Consider the following 19867-nt stretch of genomic DNA (forward strand, 5'->3'; position numbering starts at 1 on the left):
GAACGGATGATTAAATGCTTTTATTTTATTGTGGGCCTTTCAGCTAAATACACACAGTAAAACAGTTATGAAACAATTCAAACACTTCAAAGAAGTCAGCATTCAATTTCAGTTTATTCAGTTACTTCTCAACGCCTCTGCTTTCTACGCGCTTTAACTACATTTCCCATAATTCCCCTCCGGACTTCCGATGGAGATTAAGCGTGTGTGAGCGCGGTAAGTATTGTGATGTGAAAACAGTCGTCTATTTAATTTTGAATGGTTTGACGTTTATCTGTCATGGTGAATAACCTAAACGACAATCTTCATAGTTAATCATTCTGCTGTTTGTTACTGTTTAAGACTCAGAGTTCAAAGTTAGTGTGCTAATAATTAGCATGTAGCAGCTTAACAATAACGTTACATTGCAGCAACAGGACTCGATTCATTGAATGGACAGAATCTGCATTACTTAACGATGCGTTTCCAGGCAACAGGAGGCCAGTGACGTGAAGATGCTGCGCAGGAAGCCCACGCGCCTGGAGCTCAAGCTGGACGACACAGAGGAGTTTGAAAGTGTCAAGAAAGAGCTGGAGGTAAAATTCTGATCAATTCCACGTAGGACTGAAAATGTGAAGGTAGTGTCATCATCCATGCAACCATCAGTAAAGGAGGAAAAACTTTGGGAGAAACCAGGCTCAGTCGAGCCATAAGCAGTTGGTAAAACAAGCTAAAGAACTGAATACTACCTTGAAAAAAAACTGATGTACTAGAAGAAGCTGGTTTATCTCTACTTTTCCTTAACCCCATAATGCTCTGCGGTGATTATGAGAGTTACTTAAAAAAAACTGTAAACAGTCAGTGAAAGTTTAAGTCTAAGGACGCAATAAGCATTTTCCAAACCTGAGTCCAATGAGGTGACATTATTCTTCAGAGAATTGAAGCCTAGAATAAGAGGCGAGGATTTGGGAAGAATAATTAGAGATTCTAATTTTCATTCCAGTGAATTACTCACGGGACATATATCACAAATGAAATCGTATTTTTATTTTAATAATCTCCCCATGTCTTTCCCATGTCTGTCCAGAGTCGAAAGAAACAGAGGGAAGAGGTGGATGTAGTTGGTGTGGCCACATCCAGCGAGATGAGCGGAGCATCCGCTGGCGGGACGGACGGGAAGACCAGGGAGCAGATGATCCACGAGCGGATCGGTTACAAACCCCACCCAAAGCCCAACACTTTGCCATCACTTTTTGGGAACCTTCAGTTTTGACAATTTGCAGACATGAAAAGTGGACTACAAGGTGTTGGAAATCTGCATCACAAACATACATATTCTGATTTGATATCAGCTGCCCTGATATAGACAAAGCCTTTTGGTTAAATCTGTGTTTGTGACAACAGATTACAAAGGACTATTTTTCTACAGCATAAATTAAATCTTGTTAGTTGGATGTAGGAAATTGTGTCTTTTGGCTTCACTGTAAATACAAGAATGAGAAACATTTTATAGGTGAACATCAAAAACAGGTTGGTTTATAAATGAGGTGGTCACAACAATTATTCTTCAGATCATAGTATATTTATTAGTTTTCATTGATTACAGTACTGTTTATATTTCAAACTCTACAGACATGACTGAACTGTAAACAGACTAAGAAATCTTAACATTGCCTCAGCACTGGTAATAAGGTTCAGCGCTTCTACACAAAGGCTTGTAGTTTTTCCCTCTTAAGATGATGAAGACTTGCTTTGCTTTTAAAATAAAACTGCAAAATTGATCAAAACCACAGATCCAGTTCTGCTACAAAAACATGATGTGAATACTTTCTTTTAGAACCGCTTTTCTGCTTTTAACTAAAATACTTTTAATCATGGTTTGAAATAGGTGGTTTTGCGATTTTCTCAGTAAGAAGGCCTTTATTTTTTTCAAGCAATTGAGACGCTCTTTGGGCACTTTAATTGGGTCCCATATGTAAAAGACACACCCCTTTTAATTAAGGAGCATAATTATCCCCAATTTCAACATATAATTCACATTCTGGACTGGAACCCTGTAACTATCCGAGCGATGACCTTATTATCTTGAACAGCTCATGATTTGCACAACATCACAAATGTGCCAAATTTACATTTTAAAAAATGTCATAACGTAAAAAGATTGTCAGAAGACTGATAACAAGTACACTGTGATTGCAGGGTGTCCCAAATATAAATTATAAAAAGAAACCGTGACACTGGCATCAGATATGATTTATTTTCCACCAGTCTCTCCATATTTACTTAAAAACTCTCCAAAGGGTGCAAAGTTCGACTTTGTCCAAAAACCTCTCTTTCTTGTGCAAACATCACTCAGTCCAGTGTTTATGTCTAAACAATGGTCGCTGATTATTAACCACAGTTTCAATGATTTGAAACACTTGGCCATAACAACCTCAAAAAGCAAAAAAAAAAAACACCCTCCTGCCAGTAGTGCTTGTATATTGGGTCCACCAGATCCAGTTTTGCTTCTAGAGTCTACAGTCGCCCTCTTGGGTGTATGTGTGTGGTCCCTCATTTAAGGCAAAGGGTTTATTTAGGTTGTTTCACACCCAGAAGCACCTTCATGAGCGTAATAATCCATGAGATCAAATGATTATTACAAATAATGTCAGTTGTGGCTCTCAGCACTATGGAGGTAGACTGTGCACTCATGTGTGATTACTGGGACGGGATATGAAATCTGGAGCTGATTTGAATAAAACAAATCAAAACAGAGCTTTAAAAATAATAGAGCCACTTGGCTGATATTAACCAAGATGAATGAATTCATATATTGCTCTGCACATGTAGAGTTGCGGTGCATGTTGGGATTGTGAATTGAGTGTTTTTTTTTTTGTTTTTTTTTTTGAGGTTACACACAAGAGAGGTTAATGACAATGTTCTGTAATATCAACCACCACTGCCTTCTTCCAGCTGAACAGGAAGTAACCGAGGCCAGCGCCCGCCGCCACTGCGATGCACAGGTACCCGTTGTACGTCATGAACACCAGCATGAGGAAGTAACTGACCACCACTTGGATGATGTGAAGAAAGGTCTGGAGAAAGTGTGCGAGACTCAGCATTCGCTGGCTGGAGGAGAGAACAGAAGAGGTGCTTTTAGTTCATTAGAGGATTACAAATGTCAGGTCAGCAGTGAGAAGAGAACCTGTAAAAAGCATGTTTACCTCACAGAGGTCACTCGTGTGGCAGTGACTACATACACGGGAAGGTAAAATCAGTCTAAACAGGCTTAAGATTGAGTCATGTTTGCCTGTTTTTCACTGACCTCATCATTCAAAAAGCAGGGAAGAAAGGAAAAGGTTTTAAATCAAGAGCCAGGTGCTGCTTGAGAAAGAAACTGAAAAAAAAATTGCATAGTATACTAATAAGTTGACATATCTTATATTTATGCATCTTATAATAAAGATAATATCGGAATCATTTTGCTTTAGTACAAACACTATAAAGGCCATTTATTTAATTTAGCAAGCATGTCTTTATATAATTATGAACTATTATCATTTGCCAATGTATTGGTAAATCTAATTATGAGAAATAAGTCCAAACTGTGAGATAAATGAAATTTTTAAAGTTAATTGTCTTATGACTTTTTAATCGCAGAATTGCAACTGATTTCTTAATTTTAACTTTTATGTTATATTATGACTTCTCAATTTTGAGTGTCAAAACTATGGCTTATCCCATGATTTCCACTTTGTTATTTTGACATTTTAATCACAATTTTTATTTGGTCAGGTTTGAGTTTTTTTTATTTTTTTTTATTTTAGATTTATGACTTAGTATGTTATTATTCTGACCTTTTATTTTATTATGACTTTCTATCTCATAATTATGACCTAGTATGTCATGCATCTGAAATGTCATCTCATAATTTAGATTTCTTATCTCATAGTTATAACTTAATGTCATTGTCTTCTGATTTTTGAACTGAGGCAGAAATAGACTTCCATAAACCCCTGCCCAACAGATCCAGCAAACTGTCAGATTGGTTTAGATTTGCCATGTATACTTTTTGGGTTTGTAATTATTAAAATAATGTTAACGTTACTATGACACACACACACACACATATATATATATATATATATATATATATATATATATATATATATATATATATATATATATATATATATATATATATATATATATAAAAGGACCATGGTTGGGGCTAATGGTCACGTTTATGTAGCAGTTTCAAGCTTGAAGGTCAACATGCAATTAATTTCGCAACACTTTTGACTTTTATCATGTCATGCAGTTCATGTGAAACTGAATGGCACACATGTCCCGATAACTGCTGAAAGGAAAAGTTCCTTCAAGTGCATGAAAGATTACTAAGACAATATCGTGAAATGATGAATCATTCACAATAAAACTGGGGAGGTTGACCAAGAAAGCAGTCTTTTTTATATTGCATTTACTAACACCTGTGCAGACCTTCTGAAAACATGAGTACTCTATTCACTTACCCGACTGTTTTATGCGTCTCCATGAGCACAGTGCCATCAGCTCCTGGGACAGGCATGGAGTTGTAACGCACGTTCACCTGATTCCTTCTCAACAGGAACTCGCGGCCGATCTTCAGACCCTCGTAGAACACAGCCAGCAGGAACACACCAATGCACGCCCCTACCATTTCTAGAGAAACGTTACAACACAAGAAACCTTACATTAGCCGGGTTTCCATTCAAAGTTGAGAATTTAACTTGTGAGCTAAATTGGAATATCAAACAAAACATTTGCGAACATGCACCGTATATGACCATATAACAACATTTTAGATGCTGTGGAACAAGATAAGTCCGCTGGTTAGTCAGGATTTACCGTCCCATAGCGCAGTCACATTACTTTTTTGATGCGTTGGGAGGAATTTATTGGCAAAATGTATTTCCATCTCCCGTTATTCGCTTGAACCTTTTTCGCACAAGTCAAAAACCACCTCAAGTGAGTGTAAAAACATTTTTGCGAATTGAGGCTTTTTTTTTTTTTTTTTTTTAATCACTTCAATCTGATACGATAGTTCGAAATGCACATAAAAACAGGGTAACAGGAACCCAGCTACTGTTACCTTCTTAATACCCCAGTGCAATCTAACTTCCTGGTTAAAAAAATGTCCTGCTTTGTTCTCAAAATTAAGATGCATCAGCTTACTAAAACTATTACAATCTAGTAAAACCTGTATGACATTCTAAACATGATAAATAGATAATGTTGGAGGCCAATGACTTGCAATGTATGGATGAAAACAGAGCAAAGCATCTTACCTCCTGGTGTGTTGATGACCAGCCCAGCAAATAGCAGCTCCACGTTTTTGTAGCCAAAGTAGAAGGTCATTTGCTGAAAGTATAAATGAAGCAACATTTTCAACTTATGTTGAACCATAACGAAAACCACAATTCTAATAATATGTTAATGAAGAAGCAGTCTTACATCCACTGAACAACAGCATTAAATGAACATAACATTTGTGTTTGACACCCAAACTTAATGAACTCCAGCTTGTCTCACCATCATCATCATGTGATCCCCATGGCCCATGTCGGGGGATGTCGTATGGTCCCCATGAGGGTCAGAGATAGCAGGCACCATGGTTGGGTGCACATGGTCACTGTGTGGATCTAAAATATTCATCTCACTGAACAGAGGTTCTGGGGAGAGATCAGAGCGCAAACATTCTTAAAGATTCAGGGATTCACCGATATGAACATTTTGGCCGATAACCGATAATTCTTATTATTTGTTTTATTTTTATTTGAAAGCCGATAACCAATATGCTGGCTGATAAATCTTTATCCAAGTTTTTATATACTTTTCGAGAGCCTGATTATAAAAAATGTCTCATCATTAAAAGGCACATCCCAAAACAATTCAACATAAGCAGCCTGGTTTGAACAGGGAACTCTCCCATTACCAAATTTCATCAAAAAAAGTCAAATAAATAAATAAAATAATGCATTAATAATGCTTACAAATTGTCTGAGATCAAGCATTTCTGTTTCAAGTGTATCGGCTTTAGGATATTAGGATATCGGCCAGATTTTCTTATTGGACCGATACAGATAACAAAAAAAAAAAGCATAAGTTAGCATTTATCGGCCGATACCGATATGGGCCGATATATTGTTTCCCTAGTTGTGTGTTTTGACAACTCTCTAGAATAATAAAGAACTTTTCTTCAGTTTATTCAATTACTGTTCTGCTAAATGAAAGGAGAACATACTCCAGCTGAGTGGTTTTTAGCAGCTGTATTCATTCATTCATATAGCATTCATCTGTAAAACGCAAACGAAGATATTTTGAACAAAACCTATGAGATTTCCAACCTTCCACTGAAAGTCTACTCTGTTTCTGTGTATTAAGTGAAGTCCCTGGTTATTTTAAATTCATAAAAAGCGTTCAAATTCTGACTAAACAATAACAGATACAAGAGACCTTCAGTAATCGAATATCTCCACAACCCCAGGCTATTCACTTTGACAACACTGGCCAGATAATCGAATACGTACCTCTATAAAACAATTACTTTCCCCATTAAGCAGCAAACAGGCTTTCCTAAAGGTTCGGGACAGCCTCGGGGATAAAACACACATCACAGATGACTGTATGTGACACACAGCAGACTAATGAATGCATTATCCATACTCTCTGTACTAACCATTAGTCAGCGACAGCGTGCACTTGCTTGACTAAAAAAGTTACTCTTTTACAAATCTGGAATGAAAATTTCCCTCATATTTAGCCCAGATTCATAAACCCAAACAATGTCAACCCTTTATAATGAGCAACGAAAGATGGGGAAAAACAACAAATTCAGAAAATAAAAATAAATGTCTGCTTGTATCCTGTCTTCCTAATCACCGTCCAGAAGTTGTCACGAAGTAAAATGTATCATGTGACTACTCTTATAGCATACAAAATGTCTTCACACATTTTACAAGTCAGAAAGTATAAAACATGTACAAGATCCCTTCTTAAATGATCCCCAATTAATTTTTTTATTTGTTTGATGTATCTTGGTAGCATGTTTCTGGTATTTATTTATTTTTTTTTTTAATTGGCATGTAAATAGTAAATTCTATGGCAGATTACACAGTAATTATTTAGTACCATGGTATTAGCATTTAACATACCATGGATGGCTAAGTGTTGCATTAATTCATTTCTGTCATTAAAATCTGAAACAAAAGAAGAAACTGCACAACACAAAACAAAATGAAGAATTTCCCCAGAAATAACTCACCCAAGGAAACCCGTCACCTCAGCTGGCTTCCTTCTCAAAGTGTCTCTCGCAAACAGGTGCAATTATCGTCTAAAGTTCAGCACCACAGCAATAGCGTTCATGAAGAGCAGTAGGAATCTAGTGTACAGCTCGCCGTGCAGCACTGACTTCTCATGTGACCTCTCATCTGCTTTTCATTTCCCTTTTCTGCCATTAATCCAATCACAAGGTTTTAACCACACCCACTGAAAAGACCTCCTCTCTTCATCCACTCTTACTCACTACATATCCAGTCAAAAGTTATTCTCTATTATGACTATTTTACACATTTATTTTACAAATCTTAATAACACATATGGAAGTAAGGCAATTATGTAGTGCCCACAAAATGACAATTTTGTATTTCATCCCTTCCCAAAGTAACCACCCTCACCCCCTTTTTTTTTTTGTGCGAAAATAAAGTAAAACAAATTCAAATGTATACGTGTGCATTTGCTTTTCCCATCAAAGTGCTGTTTCTTGATAAATGTTCAAGAGTGCGTAAAATCAGACCTACATTCCAAAATATTCAAATTATTTTATGTCTTTTGCAATTCATCAAATTATGTGACGATTTATTTATTTGTTGGTAAAAGGCAGATTGGATGGGGACAGCCTTTTGCAAAAAAATTATTTTGCCCATTTTCTGAGTAAATGGTGGATGAATACTAACTAATATAAAAATTCAAAATAATGTCAAGTCCAAACTTTTGATTACTTTGTGCAAACTAGACTTCCTCAACATTCATAATGCAAACCTGTGCTTTGGGACAGTACGTGTGTTTTAAGAAAAACATTATCAATGTTCAAAGATCAGCTTTTAACAATGTTCAACTGTACAAGGTTTCAGATTATGAGCTGTGTGCTTGTTACCATAAAGATAAACAACAGACAGTGTCTGAGTATTAAATATTTGCACAGCGATTTCAACTTTTATCATATTAATCGTTTCTTAAAAAGTGATTGTATCAATGATCTTTTAAATGCATGGAAAGACAAGGATTTGGTCAATCATTACTGATGGTTATGATGTTCAGACCGCATTAACCTTCTCATTGGCAGGTCACAGAACAGAAATGCAAGCAGACGAATGTTGAGGGGGCAATATGAACTAGCATTAACTGTGTTCAATAGCACGAGTAGTGTAATCGTCCAGCTTTAGTGCAGAGGTCAAGGTGAGGCAGCAGTTGACTCATACGGAGCAGTTCAACATTTCTCAACAGTCTACTAATCAAATGTTGAATTTGAATAAATGATTTTGTTAGGTTTAACAGAAATCATGTAAATAAAGTTGACCAAACAAATCACAAAGAGTGCAAAAGAGAAAACCCTTTAATGATTATGACAATAATTATTTTAGTAGTTTAGTCCCATCAATAGAGCTTATAAACCATGTGGGAAAAGAGCTGAGTCTGTAGGAACAATTCTCATGTTGTTTCATTGGAAGAGTTCATTTTGAAAAAGTACAAGGTCAAAATGAAAAATAAAGACATGCTCTGACGCATTCATTCCCAATAAGATCAATAACATGCTTTTAGAAAAAAGACAGGGTGAATTATCAATCCATGCTGGAAAATTAAGCTTATTTTTAGCACTATTCTAATGCTTTGCATTGTGCATTTTTCATTGCAAGCTAAACTTATTACTGTAAAGTTTAAAAAGCATGATATATTATGTACATTTAACATTACTTATATATCCTATTAGAGATTTTGTAGTTTTTTTTTTTACATTTTAAAATTTTTAATTTAAAATGCATCAAGATTCAATAAATCTGTATTTCAGATTTTTCATATTACAATGATAAGATTTACAGAAAGAGGGGGAAATACAATTCTGATGCCAAATGGATGTTTGGCGTGTGTAACATGATCTAGACATTTGTTTGTGAGAATTCAGACGTGACTGAACGCTAAAAAAAGCAAACAGGATTGGGCTGTAATGCCAGATATTAAATTAAAAATGAAACAAAATGCACTCATGGCACTTGGATGCCACTCGTTCATTTGAGAAGAACCATGTGGTTAGTGAAACCAACAGATTTTGGTTTAAAATAAAAAAACAACTTGCAGACAGTCTTGCACAAAGTCTGTTTCAGAAACCAATATGAACAGTTTTATGGTAGTACCAAAGTCTAAAATGATAGTCTACATCACTGACATTCTGGAGAATGCAGATGAAATATAGCAAAGGACCTCATCCAACCAGGGTTTCCTGGATTTCTGGTTCAGCAAAACAATCAACCTATAAATAAACACACACACAATGAATCCAGGGACCTTCCTTCCCCCACTTTGATACTAAGAAGAAGAAAAAAAGTCTGTATTCAGGAACAAAAGCAAGTTATGAGAAGGATTTTTCCTTGTAGTCTAACAATAGTTACACATGCTTTCTTTTATTGTGCACTTTTACACACAACCCTACCAGACCCATTTAATGAAAAATAATGAACAAACAACCATTGTCTCTCTTTCCAAAGAAAACAAATGAAAAGTTTAGTAGAATATTCAAGGTGCTGCTTTTCTCATCTCACTTCATGGCATGTAAGAGTTACATTGGACTTCAAGAATAAATTTCCTCACACAAAACTATTTATATAAAAAAACAACAACATTGACTGAACATTGACAACATTGACGTTTTAATCAGTGCTTCTCAAGTAGTCCACTTGAGCTGATAGGGGCCTGAAGATATTTATTTTAATTCACCCCGCAATTTTTTTATTTATTTAAAAAACCAGAGCACTGTCTTAAAAACATGGAAACTTCATGCAAATGTAAAATAAAAAAAAATTAAAAACATTATACATTTTGTGAAACTCGTGATATCTGTGATATCTTCTAGTTAAGTCAAGCTGTACAATATGTTATTGGGTGGAAATTCTGAGTAAAAGATATCTGTAAAAATCTTGATCCTTGATCCTCAATCAGTAGTTTTTTATTTAAAACAGGTTTTTTTTTTTTTTTACTGAAATAAATCCGAAATAAGATCAAATATTAACATTAAATGCGAAAATCTACTTTGGCAACCAAATAAAATAAAATCGCAAATTACTAAAAATAACATTAAAACTATTAGGAATAGAAACATTAAAAAGGACAAAAGTATCTTTTTAAAATCAAATCAAATCTACATTTAAAAGGCAATTAAAAATAAATAAATACTCTATTAATATTTACGGTTAAAATTATGAAATAAGCTAATTATTATTATTATTTTAATTTGTAAAGAAAGTCTTATGTGTTCGGAACGATTGAGTTATTCCTTTCATTTTTAGCTTCAAACGTTGTTCAAGGGCACTCTAAAACTAATTATAAGCACAGCGGACTGATATCGGTTTATAACTCAAGTTTATTAAAAGTCATAACATATGACCTGCATGGCCAGCACGAACAACTATTTTGACAATAAACCAGCTTATATTTTACTTTCTGATGTAACGTTAGATATTAGGAAAATAATCAGACCAGCATTTATACTGCACAACCGACTCATTTAGACATTATCATCTGCTGCTGAGTAGAAATTATTACAAAATGTTGGTAATGTCAATAAGCAGGGCAAAGAGTCGAGAGCAGAAGTGTTAATGTCTTCTCAGAGGTCATGGCAACAGAGATTACAGAGGAAAAAACTACTTCTGTGAGCTGCAAAGACACACAAACCTCACCTTGACAGCATGCGACGGCCGCGTGCACAGGTTTCCTTCAGTGTCTTTGATATTAACTTCAGACCATCAGTTTCGAGAGGACAGAAAATCAGATCTGAGCAACGGCGAGATGCTCGACTTAGTGAAGTAGCTGTGAACTGTGAAGTGCGCTACAACGCGGAATGTATAATACACAATAAAAGTCTACAGCAAAAGATCCTGAACAAGTTAAATTTTTATTAGCATTGATACTATAGTCAATTAAATCAATAAAAATACTTTCACACAAAATTATTTTTGTTAATATTTTTGGATTTTTTTTTTTTTTTTTTTTTTACAAAATATAAGAAACATTTATAAAAATGTCCTAACTTCTAAACTGGTAAAGAAGCTGGTAAAAATAAAAGACAAAACATTTCCCGTCAGTATTTAAATAAATAAAATATTATTATTATTATTATTTTACCTATGATTAAATTTTAGTCATGGATTACCGTATATCATCTAAAATAGATGTCCAGGCATTGCGATGTATCCGTGGCTTTCACTCATGCCTGTGACGTGTTTCACGGTCGCGGCTTGAAGAGAAACAGCAAAAACCGGGAGTTAACAATAAAATGAATGTTCTACCTATTAGATTGTGTTTTATTCACGTCTACGCCTACAATAAGGCAAACATAGTAATTGCTGTTGTACAGTGAAAAAAAAGCGCTTTATTGATGTGCGCATGCACAGAAGTTTTTGCTGTATTCTTCCGGTAAAATAAAGTATCGTTCTTGTTTCCACGTTTCTCCGTACTCCCGTTGCAACGTCAAGAAAATACGTGATGTTTACAAAGAATTGTATATAATTTTGTCTTTACGCGTTGGCAGAGTTGAATGCTTTTTTTTTTGACAATTATGCGCGTATAGCTTCTACGTTCACTTAATAAGAATACATTTTATAAGTTAAATGTTGCACGGAGTCGAGGCCTTATGTTTTTACCACTGAAAATTTGCGTTTAAATTGAAAAATAAATATAAATATAAATATAAATAAATGAAGCGATATATTTATCTGAGTAGATATGTAAATATATATATATAAGAATTAATAGGATTTTGAGAATTATACATTTTATAGATGAGCACAATATAGCTAAATATAGATCATAGTTAAACAATATTTGCCAGTTGTGCTCCTTCCGCATCACCCTAGATAAATAAGAGGAAGAAATTCAAATGAGGATCCATTTGTACATACATTTATTAAACATTTCCACAGCAGGCTGAAACAGAGGAATATACCTACATATACAGAACAAGAGCTGAAGGAGGGAGGAAGAGGGCAGCTAATTTAATCACAAATACTACATTAAGCTAATGAGAATTATGAGCTTTATCACAAAAGCGCCACTGACAAAAAATACTTTACTGTATACATCAATTAGATAAAACAACATCAGATTACTTATAAATTAAGAATGTAGCATTGAGATACAGACACTCATACAAACATTTAAAGGTATCATTCACAAAGAAATAGATCACTCTGATAAACCGGACAATATTACAGTTAATTAAGAGAGCAGAGACAAAGACTCGCATTGGCTCATATCAAAGATATAGATGCACACAATGAAAAACACTGCAGTGATGTGTATGTAAAGTACCATGACCTTTGATAGGTTTCTGTTTCAGTGAGCATCTGTCTAAACCACAGGGAATGTGTTGTTGTAAAGTTGATAAGAAGTGTATTATTAAGCAGTGTAGTGCTTATTATGTTTGTAACATGATATGTCCAGTAGCAGTCTTTGTCTCAGTGCTTTGTGGGTCTTGAGGGATTGTAACGGACATGGTGGTTGGTCAGAGGTGTTTATCCAGCGACACGGTAATTGGCATGGATCTCTGGCTTGATGTCGCACACCATCTTCAGCAGGTTTGCAAGCACAGCTTCCTTGTTCTGCTGATAGCTGATCTGGATGCAGCGCATCTTATCCACGGTCTCCTTATCCACCTCTACAGCGGAGTTTCCATGGGACCCCAGTGCCTGCAACAGGACATTAACTTGAAGTAATATTCAGAACTAAATACTAATGCACATGTATCTTACTTCAGATTGGGGTATTATTATTATTATGTTTTTTTTTTTCCAGATTTGTCATTTGCTTCCTAACAAGGCGTGCGACCCCAAGAGGTTCGTGATGGAACTGCAGAGATTATTGTAAGAGTTTAATATAAGTATTTACTGAACAATGATATTTTTACCATATAGTAAAAGCAATAACTCAAAGGGGTTTCAAAATTAAAATCGTTCTTAATATTAAAGAATAGCAGAGTCGACTCTTCAACTATTACAATAAATGCACTGAGAAACAATTTCGTTTGGAATCATTTTCAGAACGATTGTTTATTTCAGCTGATGAATGATACAAACATTGGCAGCCGATCAGAATCCATCCTGGGCATTATTCAAACTGGGAGAAGTCCTGAAATTAAAATACCAACTGCCAATAACCAGACACTTGAAATCATAATAAAAGCACTCATCAAAACGGAGTACCAATACACCTTTTGACAAGATTTTCCCCTTGTAAATAAAAAAGCACTGCTATGGATACAAATAGATCCTTAAACCAGAAATGACTGAATCTCACCGCAGCCTCCTTTGTCTTGAACTCTTTCTCTCTTTGCAGACGGTACTGCTCAATCTCAGCCTGCGCCTCCTCTTTGGCTTGCTTCAGACGGCGATTCTTCCCTATTAAAAAATACACACAATGCTCATTACTGAAATAATACATGTGACAACTGTATAGGCTGAAGAAAAAATATTGCTCTATGCAGGGAAATTCCTCTCTTGTATGGGAAATGAGAGCCAGCAGCAGAACATCTCTATAAAAACAGGAACCGAGTGAATGTTTAGTGAGTCAGTGTCACTGGGACACTTAATTTAAGAAGATTTTTAGTAAACTTACAGTCATTCTTTACCTTACTATAAAGAACAGACATGAAACTTGAACAGGGCACAAGAAAAACAACAACAACGAAAAAACATCAAGTCCCAAAGAAAACCACGAGCGGAAAGCTGACTTCTTGTGTAGAAATGTAGCTTTCACTTTAACCTTGGGTTTTAAATCTTTAACATCCTCATTGTAAATTAGCCAACAATAATCATTTAGTTACATGTCATCAACTGGTAAATATTATCCATTATAGAGGATTATCTTACAGAGCTGTTAGCAAGTCTGTCACCCGAGAAAACAATCAATAAAACCTTCATTGCCTAAATTGTGTTGACATTTTATATAATATGATCAGGGAAATGGATTTTCAAATAAAATACATTTTCTCTATTTGTTATTTATTCAATACATATAGAAAACATCGGGGGTGACTTGCTGGGCAGTTAGCATGTTAGCTAAGCGCTAGTCTGCAGCAATGACAAGCAAAACGGCAACTTACTTTTACGGGCTTCTGCGACCTTTTCTGCGGCTCGTTTCTCCGCCTGCAGCAGCTGCTGGATGCCCTGAGACTGGCTCGCCATGGTTCAGTACTGGATGTGTTTAAACACTGCGGATAGGAGGTCTGCGTGTCCGTATCTCCCGCAGCGTAGAAGGTCGAGTGATCGTCAGCTGATTGAGCGTCACGCGGATCCGCTGATGACAGTCACGTGACAGAGAACGCGTCACAATCTAACACTTCCGCCAGAGGGCGCTGGTTATTCATATGATATAATTTTAAAAAACACACACACACCCGAAAATTATTAAAACTACATCAAAATGAGAACTGAAACTATAAAAATTAACTCAAAATAGTAACAAAAACTACAATAGTGGATGAATGATATTAAATAACTATTAAATAACACCTGTTATTTGTTTCCAAGCTAACACACACACACACACACACACACACATACAATTTAACTTGTTGATAACCAATTTCAAGAACAAATCAACAAAATAATATTTACCATTTGTATGTTTTTGTAGTAGAAAATATACATAGACAAACAGATAGACAGACAGACAGACTGACTGACAAACAGAGAGATAGACAGACAGACAGAGAGACAGACAGATTAGACAGATAGACAGACAGAGAGATAGACAGACAGACAGAAAGACAAATTAGACAGACACACAGACAGACTAGACAGATTACACAGACAGACAGATTAGACAGATAGACAGACAGATAGATAGATAGATAGACAGACAGACAGACAGATAGATTAGACAGATAGACAGACAGACAGATAAGCCCCTTTCACACTGCACGTCAGACCCGCAATATTTCCGGAACATTGCTGGGTCGCCTTCTGTGTGAAAGCAACCACGTCCCGGAATTGATTACCGAATTGAACCCGTGTCGGGGACCTAGTAACATTGGGGGGTTTGACCCGGGACGAGCGCTGTGTGAACAAAAGCCAGATCTAATTCGGTATCGAAGTGATGACGGCGCGTTATCGCGCGACTCTTTTACTGGCTGTTTTGAAGGAAGATCAACGTTTGCGACGAAAACATATGTGCAAACTGTAATGAAGCAGAGATCAGTTAGTTCCTCACTTTCCGCGCTGACGCCGAGACCATTTGCTTGCTTCAGTGAAAGTATAACGTGCCTGGTGTTGTCGACTCGTACATTACACGTCACGCGCTGATGTCACGTGTCGTTACGGGATCTTCAAGGGTTGTGTGTGAAAGCACGCACATATACCGGGTCATCACTGGCAGTGTGAAAGTGCCAAATCTAGCGATCAGGGACCAATTGCAGGAACACTTTACCCCTGTATTTGCCAGAATGGCAGTGTGAAAGGGGCTATAGATAGACAGACAGCCAACACTTTTTTGCTTTCAGCAGTGTGGGCAGGTGCCAAATCCTGCTGGAAAAATGAAATCAACATCTTCAAAAAGCTGGTCAGCAGAAGGAAGGAAGCATGAAGTTCTCCAAAATTTCTTGGTAAACAGGTGCAGTGACTTTGGTTTTAAAAAAATCACAATGGACCAACACCAGCAGATGACATTGCACCCCAGTTCAACACAGACTGTGGAAACTTAACACTGAACTTCAAGCAACTTGGGCTATGAGCTTCTCCATCCTTCCTCCAGACTCTAGGACCTTGGTTTCTAAATGAAATATGAAACTTGCTCTCATCTGATAAAAAAAGAGGACTTTGGACAGCTTGGCAACAGTCCAGTTCTTCTTCTCCTTAGCCCAGGTACTACGCCTCTGAGGTTGTCTGTGGTTCAGCAAATTCCTTGACACGTCTGTGTGTGTGGCTCTTGATGCCTTGACCCCAGCCTCAGTCCATTTCCTTGTGAAGTTCACTCAAATTCTTGAATCGATTTTGCTTGACAATCCTCATAAGGCTGCGGTTTTCTCAGTTGGTTGTGCATCTTTTTCTTCCACACTTTTTCCTTCCACTCAACTTTCTGTTAACATGTTTGAATACAGCACTCTATGAACAGACAGCTTTTTTGGCAATGAATGTTTGTGGCTTACCCTCCTTGTAAAGGGTGTCAGTAATGATTGTCTTCTGGACAACTGTCAAATCAGCAGTCTTCCCCCTGATTGTGTAGCCTATGAACCAAACTGAGAGAAGGCTCATGAAACTTTTGTAGGTGTTTAGAGTTGATTAGCGGATTGGCATGTGACCATATTCTAATTTGTTGAGATAGTGAATTGGTTGGTGGGTATTTGTTAAATGTGTGCCAAAATCATCACAATTAAAAGATCCAAAGGCTTGAAGTACTTCAGTCTGTGTGCATTGAATTTATTTAATACACAAGTTGCACAATTTCAGTTGAATTACTGAAATAAATGAACTTTTCCACGACATTATAATTTATTGAGATGCACCTGTAAATCAACAAGATTATAAAAAGTCTAGAGTGTGTTCATCGAGCTAACAGAAGAAATATCGCCATCTCATGGACAATTACATATTTAATTTACAGTACTCTGAATAGACCAAGGACATTTGGTGTCCCAGACAGACAGACAATATGGAAGCATATGGGTAGCATTATTCAATTTGGGATGTAATATGCAAAATGACAATGCAATATGTAAAATGGCAATGGATTTCTGTATTTACATTTACATTTTCCAATACATTTGTGCAACGTTTGGTGCAAAATGAAAATGAAAATTAAATTACATAAGTTTGATTTGCCATTTCATACACCAGTTTTAATATGTAAAATGAATATTAATTTTAACGCTTTATAAGTTGCAAAATTAAAATGAAAATGTATTACAGAAATGATTAGATATTTCTAACATGTTCAAGCAAAAACTGTGGCAAAATGATCATTTAAATGCTATTTTTCTCAAATGCATTAACACTCACAGCAGGGGCGATTCTAAGATTTTGATTTTAGGGGGGCTCAGCCCCCAATAAGGGTATGATTAAAAAATATTATTTGACTATTAGGGTAGGGTTGTATACTACTAACCTTATTGCAATCCACTATTCCATTGTATTTCCTGTATTTCATATATGGGAGTAGGAGTACTGACTGAGCCATATACAACACTGTAAAAAAAACTAATACAGTTTTTTAGATGTGACTAGTCACTGGAAAATTTTGAATTGGGAATGTAGATTTATTTATTTTTTTTACAATAAAGACTAACTGATTCAGTATTAGGACATTCATGTTTATCCTTTGATGATACCACTGCTTTTTCTTATGAAATGTACGTGGAAATCGGCAGAATATTAAAACAACATAAGGGTTCAATGACTGCAATGAATCTTGGGAACACAGTGGTATTGTGTGTGTGTGTGTGAGGCTGTCTGTTCTATTCTCACCTGACTGTTGCTCATTTGCAGACCTACTCCCGCACAACAAAAAAATGTTGTATATCCATCTACAATGAAATATAAATTATTATATTTTATTATTATTATTATACATTTTTAGCTTTTTAGCCTTTATAATCAACAATATGGTTGGTTATACATCAAGTCAGCCCCTGAAAATGTATTTCATTTCAAATCATTTAACTAACCAGCTAATATTCCTTAAGAATATAGACAAAACATGTATTAATGTAATTGTCTATTGGCAATATGTTTAATCTGTTCTATATTTATTTCAATTTATTAAAAATAACACCATTATCAATTTGCCACTTCTATAACTCAATTACTTAAAAAAAAAAAAAAAAAAAAAAAAAAAAAAAAATCACAGATCCCTTTACTCTTACTCTAATATATGTATCATGATACACTAATGATTCATTATTACTTAATACAAAATTATATTTAATAATAGAAAACAAAATATCTCCACATGATGTTTCTCTCTCTGTGCCATTAGTACTTTCAGACAATGATGTGTGTCGTTAATAATTTATTTTGCATGGCTGCATAATGTAATGCCGAAATACACAATAGTATGTTTTCAATTTTAAAAAGTAAATTAAAATAAATCATGATCGTTTTCTAAAGTATGTTTTCATGGGTGTTAATCGCTTCATTTTTGTTGGAAGAAAAAGCAACTGTCACACTGTGATACAGGCTGAAGGTGAACGCAGCGAAGACGTACTGGTATTGGATGCGAGAACACACACACACACACACACACACACACACACACACACACACACACACACACACACACACGCACACACACACACCTTGTACTCTCTGATGTTCGCTCTGCTCGGCGCCCCTGTGGATTGAAAAACGCGCTGAATCCATGCAGACTCAGATCAGGGGAGGAGCCGGAACTTGATGCAGCTTGCCACCGTCTCAAATGAGTTTTTAAAGGGGACTGAAGCGATCACTAATTAATTAATCAAATAATTTTTTAGGGGGGCTGGGCATAAGTTTAGGGGGGCTGAAGCCCCCCTAAAAAGGGCCTAGCGACGCCCCTGACTCACAGTCAAGACACTTACGATTGCATTTTCATTCAATGACCCGCAATGAATGTAGCAAAATTCAAAGTGCACATTGAAAATGCATTTCGAGCCGATCACGTCTCCGCCCCCTCCCGCCCTGTCAATCACTGCGTGAACAAGGCGGGGCTTACAGAAGGTCAAGAGACTCAAGTGAGAGAAAATGGACAAGATAGTTGGCCCGTGTACGTTTAGATCATTTCGGTTTATGGCTTCAATATTTCATTCGCACTTGTGGGCGGAGCTAAAACGCTGCTTTCATCTGATTGGTCAAATCGCTCCGCTTTCAGCTTGGTCTTTTTATTCTTTCAGGCAGAATAAGAGTCAGTGCGAGTGAAGCACTGAAATGTCTGAAACTACACTCACTGTTAATTAGCATAATATTTGAATCAGATGTAGCTGGGCACATAATTTGTGCTGTCTAGACCTCCAAATTATTTCTAGGTTGTAGTATATGAATATTGTCCCACTGATAAATACAGTGCAAATAGTTCTCTCCCTTTGGATAAAAGTGAAGTAGAAAAAAAAAATCAATAGACGTTTATTTAGACGTGATCGGCTCGGAATGCATGTTCAATGTGCACTTTGAATTTTGCTACATTCATTGCGGGTCATTGAATGAAAATGCAATCATAAGGATCTTGACTGTGAGTGTTAATGCATTTAAGAAAAATAGCATTTAAATGATCATTTTGCCACAGTTTTTGCTTGAACATGTTAGACATATCTAATCATTTCTGTAATACATTTTCATTTTAATTTTGCAACTTATAAAGCGTTAAAATTAATATTCATTTTACATATTAAAACTGGTGTAGGAAATTGCAAATGAAAATTATGTAATTTAATTTTCATTTTCATTTTGCACCAAACGTTGCACAAATGTATTGGAAAATGTAAATGTAAATACAGAAATCCATTGCCATTTTACATATTGCATTGTCATTTTGCATATTACATCCCAAATTGAATAATCCTACCCATATGCTTCCATACTGACAGACATCTGCAGACCATCCATTTAATCTCAGCACACTGAGTGTAAGGGAG

The 19867-nt window shown here is 35.9% G+C and overlaps 3 protein-coding genes across 6 annotated transcripts; 1 reads left to right on the top strand and 2 right to left on the bottom strand.

Annotated features, from left to right (window-relative positions):
- Nucleotides 1–107: 107 nt before the first annotated feature.
- cdc26 (cell division cycle 26 homolog) lies at nucleotides 108–1748 on the top strand. Of its 2 annotated transcripts, none has more exons than XM_026254028.1 (3): nucleotides 108–216; nucleotides 470–575; nucleotides 1067–1748. In XM_026254028.1, the coding sequence occupies exons 2-3, from the start codon at nucleotides 495–497 to the stop codon at nucleotides 1250–1252; spliced, it is 267 nt and encodes an 88-aa protein (XP_026109813.1). In that variant the 5' UTR covers nucleotides 108–216; nucleotides 470–494; the 3' UTR covers nucleotides 1253–1748. The 2 variants fall into 2 exon arrangements, with proteins under 2 accessions (XP_026109813.1, XP_026109814.1); XM_026254029.1 differs by having other exon boundaries at nucleotides 193–216; nucleotides 411–575.
- Nucleotides 1749–2217: 469 nt separating this feature from the next.
- On the bottom strand, nucleotides 2218–11103 carry slc31a1 (solute carrier family 31 member 1). Of its 3 annotated transcripts, XM_026254025.1 has the most exons (6): nucleotides 10950–11095; nucleotides 9443–9526; nucleotides 5533–5672; nucleotides 5289–5361; nucleotides 4494–4662; nucleotides 2218–3090 (listed from the first exon to the last, which is right to left on the bottom strand). In XM_026254025.1, the coding sequence occupies exons 3-6, from the start codon at nucleotides 5653–5655 to the stop codon at nucleotides 2889–2891; spliced, it is 567 nt and encodes a 188-aa protein (XP_026109810.1). In that variant the 5' UTR covers nucleotides 5656–5672; nucleotides 9443–9526; nucleotides 10950–11095; the 3' UTR covers nucleotides 2218–2888. The 3 variants fall into 3 exon arrangements, with proteins under 3 accessions (XP_026109810.1, XP_026109808.1, XP_026109809.1); XM_026254023.1 differs by lacking the exon at nucleotides 9443–9526 and having other exon boundaries at nucleotides 10950–11103; XM_026254024.1 differs by lacking the exons at nucleotides 9443–9526; nucleotides 10950–11095 and adding an exon at nucleotides 7265–7455.
- Nucleotides 11104–12155: 1052 nt separating this feature from the next.
- Nucleotides 12156–14555, bottom strand: LOC113082320 (V-type proton ATPase subunit G 1). Its single transcript, XM_026254030.1, has 3 exons — nucleotides 14369–14555; nucleotides 13564–13664; nucleotides 12156–12956 (listed from the first exon to the last, which is right to left on the bottom strand). The coding sequence occupies exons 1-3, from the start codon at nucleotides 14448–14450 to the stop codon at nucleotides 12783–12785; spliced, it is 357 nt and encodes a 118-aa protein (XP_026109815.1). The 5' UTR covers nucleotides 14451–14555; the 3' UTR covers nucleotides 12156–12782.
- Nucleotides 14556–19867: the final 5312 nt, after the last annotated feature.

The sequence above is a fragment of the Carassius auratus genome, chromosome 5 (assembly GCF_003368295.1).
Source record: "Carassius auratus strain Wakin chromosome 5, ASM336829v1, whole genome shotgun sequence".
Lineage (NCBI taxonomy): Eukaryota > Metazoa > Chordata > Actinopteri > Cypriniformes > Cyprinidae > Carassius > Carassius auratus.